The sequence below is a fragment of the Eubalaena glacialis genome, chromosome 9, assembly GCF_028564815.1.
Source record: "Eubalaena glacialis isolate mEubGla1 chromosome 9, mEubGla1.1.hap2.+ XY, whole genome shotgun sequence".
Taxonomy (NCBI): Eukaryota; Metazoa; Chordata; class Mammalia; order Artiodactyla; family Balaenidae; genus Eubalaena; species Eubalaena glacialis.
In genome coordinates, this window is record NC_083724.1 from 109400679 (window position 1) to 109406943 (window position 6265).

At 50.6% G+C, this 6265-nt stretch overlaps 1 protein-coding gene across 3 annotated transcripts in view; it reads right to left on the minus strand.

Moving 5' to 3' along the window:
- The window catches only part of BIN3 (bridging integrator 3), a 46650-nt gene extending 43642 nt beyond the window's left edge, over window positions 1-3008 (minus strand). For 2 of the 3 annotated variants that reach the window (XR_009702103.1, XM_061200693.1), the window contains exon 1: window positions 2931-3008. Coding sequence is in view for 1 of the 3 variants with exons in the window: in XM_061200693.1 (XP_061056676.1) it covers window positions 2931-2938 (8 nt within the window). In the remaining 2 variants the exon portion in view is untranslated. The remainder of the gene's footprint in view (window positions 1-2930) is intronic. The other variant, XM_061200694.1, reaches the window with a different exon arrangement.
- Window positions 3009-6265: the final 3257 nt, after the last annotated feature.

Sequence of the window (6265 nt, forward strand, 5' to 3'; positions counted from 1 at the left end):
GATGCATAACCAGGCCACACTGTGAATGAGGGAACCAGAGCCTGAACTCAGCACTCCAACTCCTACCAAATTTATCTGCACTGACTTTAATTTCCTTCCTTCTGAGTCAAACTCCTGAACCTCTAGGTATAGGACAATCTCCTCCAGCAGTGCTCCTTTTTCCTCGTCATTGAAGCCTAAGATCACCATGAAGGTGTGTGGTTCCAAGGAAGGCTACGGGTCCTGGAGACAGCTAAGCAAGATTAAGGTCACTATCCTTAATTCCATTTAATTCTCCCTCCACACCATAATAAAGACACACACACACACACACACACACACACACACACACACACACAGGGAGAGAGGGGGTGACATGGAGGAGGAGGGGAAAGAAAGCAGCACTTGGCTTGGGGCCAAGAGGTGGACCAGTGATCTGAGATGTAAACATCAAATGCCTTCCTCCGAGCAGAGCCCACCACTGGGCCACCTTGCTGAAAAGCAGATCGGTGGACGGATGGATGAGTAGATGGTACAGGAAGGCAGCAAGTGCCCACTAAACAAACAGGCGGTGGGCGGGCTGCATGCACTGAGGAAGCAGAGAACAAAGACCTCTCACTCTTCATGCAAAGTCCACAGTGTGCAAAGGGCACCAATATTGGACATTTCTCACTGTGACATTTTGAAAGCCCAGCCTAGCCCAGAACAATGGTTACCCTCTGGGGACCATGGGCCGCGTATCCTTAGGCCTTATTCGACGATGGCTGGCATATCCCATGTGCTTGGTGAACTTGACCTTGGGCATCAGCCTCCCATGACGGCTCTACGTCACTCTGGTCTCTTCCCCCACTGAGAATTCCAATCACGGATGAATGGATGGATTCATTCTGGGAGCAGGAAAACCACTCCAGGAGTGAATCAGAAGGACGCAGCCCTCGTCCCCTTGCCAGCCATTGAGCCAGGAACTGAGTGCAATTGTGTGCCCAGGCGCTGGTGCTGTTCCCCTCTCAGGGAGAGAGGGTCAGGGGCCATGCAAGAGATGACGTAGAAGCCCTCTAAGGAGGAAGAGAAAGGAACCTCAGCTTTGAGGGACAAAGCCACCCTTTTGGTTGTGACCCTCAGTCCAAGGAGGTGCCAAGATGTGTGTGTATTGTTAAATTAATTCTACTGGATAAAATCTCAGCTTTGGCTGGGCAGTTACTTGTCAATTTCAATTCTCTCCAGCCTGAAATAGGCTACTAGTTTTTCAGAAAAAAGATTTCTGTAAGACAGGTGGAAACAATGCATCTCAGATCAGCCAGAGAATCCTCTACCTTTAGTGGTCTCTGCTCTACTCTTCTCCTGATTTGTGAAGAAAAGATCGATTCATTCTTAAGAATTGTAAATGCCAGTCTAGGCAATGTAAAGCACCTGTACTGTCTGCTTTTTGAGACATTAGGTAAGAGAACTCCAAAGATTCAAGATGCAGCAGGCAAGAAGACATCTACATCACAAAGTAAAGGGACCCAGGTTGATCCTTTAAGGAAGTAATTCCTCTAGGAAGGGGAATTGAAGGATTGCCACTATGCCCATCACTAACTAGGTTATAACAAGACGCCAAAGTTAGCTTTTTAAGGCTCCAGCCCCCTGTCGGCCTCCTGGAGCAAAGGTGGAGGGAAAAGGAGCAGCTCCTGCTGGGGCTTGTTAGGGGATTGCTCGGGGCTGCCCTCCACGTGCTGGTGCTGATTGTCTGACATCTGTCGGTCAATCTTCTTCTAAGAAGCAGGGGGGAGGAGGGGACAGAAATGGCTTATATTTTACACTACAGAGCTGTCCCTGACACTGAATGACATCAGTTGTTTGTGGCCAGAGCTTAGTCTCCATTGATGGCCAAATGTGAGCCTGCAAGAGCCTTCCTAAAGAATATTCTACCATCTTCACTCGTTCATAACTAGCTAACGCATAACTAGTGCACTTTTCGTAAAGAAACAGGCTAGACTCTGAGGAGAGAGTGGCAAACGTGTACCCTATGCTAACGTAACTTGGATTCCAAAAGGACTGATTCATCTTGTACATCTCCGGGGGTCAATGCATTCATACAAGCACACTTTAGTTGGATGCCCTGAGGTTTGGGTTGTGGATATATAGGCCCTTAAGCCTGAAGGTAAGGTCCTTTGGGCAAATGGAGTCTTACAAAAGAAATCAACCATTGAACATTATCAAGTGTCTACTATGAGCCAAGTATCATACAGTTCCATAGCAACGCACGTGCCAGATCTGGAGTTGTGACTACTACTCTGAGGCTTCCTGGCTTCTTTTCTCATGGCTTGATAGTTCCCATAACATTTAAACTTACTTACGTTAATTTAACAGCGAAAGCAATGAGTGGGTAAGGCCCCGGAAAAAAATTAGTCCAATCCCATAATGGGAGGGCGGGTGTGTAATTCTGGCCCCTTCCGAAAGAGAAGCAAGTTTTGTCTCTTGAAGACTAAGTGGGGCAAAGGCTACTCATCTGAAAGCTAGGGGTTTTGATCCATGAACTGAGCTCAGACGGCCAGAGTGAGGGCCACCTGGCAGTGGTGGAGAGATGCCCACGGGGGAGAGAGAAGTGGATATTTCTCAACGGATATTTAGTAAAGGAGGTAACAGGGGCGTCCCTCACTTCACGCAGCTGAGAGAAGACGGACGGGACCGGCTCCTTGGAACAGAGTCAGGAAACAGACGCGGGATACCACTCTAAAGGGATCCCCCGCCCCACCTCCCGGTGAGGCCTGCCGAGAGCTGGAGCCTCCAGGAAAGCACCAGAGGAAGGCCCCTTGAACGACCCCACGGGCTGGGGCTAATCGGGCCCTGCTCCGGGGCGGAGGGTCCGCGGGCAGCGCGGGTCAAGGGACTCAAGTCGGACGGACGCAGGGCAAAGCGCATTGCAGGCCGGGGGCTCCAGCTGACCCCGCCGCCTGGGCCCCACTCACCAGCTCATGGTCCCGAACCTGGCCCTGCAGCCGGGGTCCTCAGCTGCAACTCGGTCCTGGGGGATCGCTTCCGGATTCAGCCAGTCTCCAGGAAGTGACGTGGGCCCCGCCCCCTCTGCCCGGAAGAGGCGGGTCTGGAGGGCGGGGCCAGACGCATTAACCCTTCCTCTGCCGCTTGCTTTGGCGGAGTTGCCCTGGCCCGCGACCCTCGCACCTAGGCTTAGGGGCTCCAGAGGACTTAGCCTGTGGCGGGGGCATGAGGACCCCTGGGTGCGTTTTGTGCCTTAAACGCTGACTTGGTAAAATTCTCCTCCACGGACTACACGTGTTGCTTAACCGGGGATTGCCTTAGTTTTTCAGTTTGTAAAGAGATTTCTCATCCAGGGACAGTAGCAGTAATTAATTGTCTAGCGGGAGCAGGGGCGAAAGGAGCGATGAAGGAGTGGGTGTGAGGGAGACTTACATTCACTGTACGGTCTTTTGTATCTTTTAAATTTTGTACCCTGTACGTAGTTACCTGTTACAAAGAAACAAATGGATCTTTTCGCTCCTCCAAAATGGCACAGGGCTCTGAATAGAAATAGAATAGTGCTTTTCAGGTTGGAATGTTCTGTGGATTTACTCAACAAAAGAGGACAAAGAGTAAGGGTTGCTCCCAGTCTTCCAGTCTTCCCTCTGTGCTCCGCACTACAGAACCCAAATGATGTGAATGGTTCCATTTTTATGCTCATTCATTTAACACATATTCATTGGGCTCCTACAATGTGCCAGGCACTGAGCTAACTTCAAGGATACAACCATGAAAAAGCAGTACGGATCCTGCCCTTATGCCCTCCCAGGGCTACTTACCTGGAGGGAGAGATAAACAGGCAACTAAGTAATAATATATGATGGGAAAGAAAGTGCTGTGGCAGCCTGTAAGGCCCCCTGCCCCAAACTGCACATGGAGTTTTAGTGAAGGCTTCTGGGAGGAGCCAATGGGTAAGCCACATCCTGAAGGCAAATCAGGCTGGCCCGGTGAGTCTGAGGGGAGGGCTGGGGAGGGTCCAGGCAGAGGGAACCTATGGTGGCTGAGAAGAGGACTGAGTTCCAGGCAAGCAGCTCACTTGCCGTGGGTCTTCCAAAATTCCTCCTAAGCTGTTCTGGTCCAAGTTGGCTTTCTCACCCTCCAAAACCTCTCTGCCTTAGAAGAGAGAGCAGCAGGCGGTGAGGCTGCTGGTAACTGCTGGGCCCCCAAGGGCCTTCTCTCTAGGAATTCTGCTTCAAATGGGCTTTAGTGTTATAAGGGATGCTTGGGGAGTAGTTAAGCTGATGAACTAGAGCAAAGAAATGTATAGTTTGTTCTGACCTCCCAGGTCAGGGTGGAGGGCTTGGCCAGGGGGAATAGGGGAGCTCAGAAAATTGTCCAGGGGAGGTAGTCTCTCATTTATATTTTCTATTTCCATTCTTGAGTGGGCCCCCAAGCACATCACACAGATCAGCTTCATCACCATTGTTACCCCTCAGGAAACAGGCCAAAATGAGCACTAGAGCAGCCTTGAAGGGTAAAGAGGAAGAAGAGAAGTCACCAAAGGGCAGCTGGGGCAGAGACTGTGGGCAAAGGGAGGGACAGTCCTTGCTGCTTTGCACGGGGTGTGATGAATGGACGGAGGGTGCAGTGTGTTTATGAGGCTCCTGGAATTTCAGCGCCTGCGGATGGCTTCCCCACCTGCTTCCTCCTTTCCCCCTACTCTGTCTCCCCTAGTTATTGCCCCACAGTGCTAAAGAATTTCCAAGTGTTAACCTAGGCAACCGCCATAACCCAGGGCAAGTCTGTTTCAGGGCTGTGGAGTGGAAACCACATCCTGCAGGGCAAGAATGATGAGTTCTAGATTAAGAATCTGGAGGAGTACTGGGCTCTAGTTCTTTGACCCTACAGCTGACAAGTCCCATCTCCTTTCTGGGCCTTGGTCCCCTCATTTAAAAGATGAGCGGATGGATCACATCACCAAAGTCTCCAATATTTTGAGAATCCAAGTCAACTCTCTTGTTGACTCCAGAGGCCCTCAGTAAACAGGAGAACGGGGAAGGCATGTGAGATGGGGCCCGAACAGAGAGGCAAACCCAGAGAAGTGAGCTGGTCTGAGGAATCATGGATGTCTTGGAATGAAGCCGAACGTACCTTCTGGGATGGAAGGATTCAGACTGAGGCCCTACTAAGGCTGTGCTGCTTACTTTCAACCCCAAACCTTTCATGTAGCCCGCAGGACTTTTGAGGGAACTAGGAAGAGTGCTGGCTTCCTGGGAGTCTGTAAGGAGAGTGCCTGCTCTGAGCTGAGCTCCGTCTCCTTACCTGTGGCTCATTGGCTCAGCTCGAGGCCTGCTGGGCTGAGGTTGGATGCTGGGCTGAGGCAGGCATCCTGCTATCCTGTGGACCCACAGGCTTCCCTCCGTGAGTGTGGCATGCCATGTATTGATTCCTGGGGAGCTGAGCATGAGGAAGCACAAACTCCTGCCCCTGTTGGGGAAAACTCAGCGGCAGGGTCTCTAGACCCAGGGCTGGGAGCTATGTCTTTCTCTTCTGTAACCAAAGGACAGCACAATACAGGTTGACCCTGTCCCTTCAGCGGGTGGGGTGGAATAGAATACAAGCAAATTCAGTTTCTAAGTGGAAGCAGAGAGTGGAGGAGCTTTGGGTAGAGGTAGGTGCTCCTGGTTTCAAGCCTGGTGACTACTGCTTTCTCCCCAGAAGCCTAAGCCAGAAGTTTAATGAGTGTTCAGGTGGCAGAGATCCACTTTAGGGGACAAAGCTATTTACCAGAGGGAAAGGAGTTGAAGAACTACTAGCTCTGCCATCAGACCCCTGACTTCTCTTCGGAGCTTTTCACGTAGTAATTGGTAAGCAGCTGCTCCCCATTGACCCTCATCTCTGAGCTTGTCATATACTTCCTCTCCCAGCTTCCCCACACAGAAATCTAGGGAGTGCTGGAGTGCTGTGCTGAGGATTCTGGGGAATCTTCTACTGATGGAGAAATTCTGTGATTGATTAGCAATGTCTGCCATGGATGAGTAAGGGGAATGTGATGGTATACATTCCAGTTTGTTATTTTGTTGTTATTATTTTTATGAGTTAATTGAGCACTCACGATGTGGCAGGCAGTATTCTAAGCAGTTCCTGTTTAATCTTTACAATGACTCTACGAAGTAGGTACTGTTATTATTATTAGCATGAAGCACAGTCAATAAGTAGCAAAATGGAGACTCCAACATGGGCAACCTGGCCCATGGCCGGGTTGGGGTGAAGGGAGGGGGCAGCACATGACCAGATACCTAACTAACAAAAGATCTGGCACTCA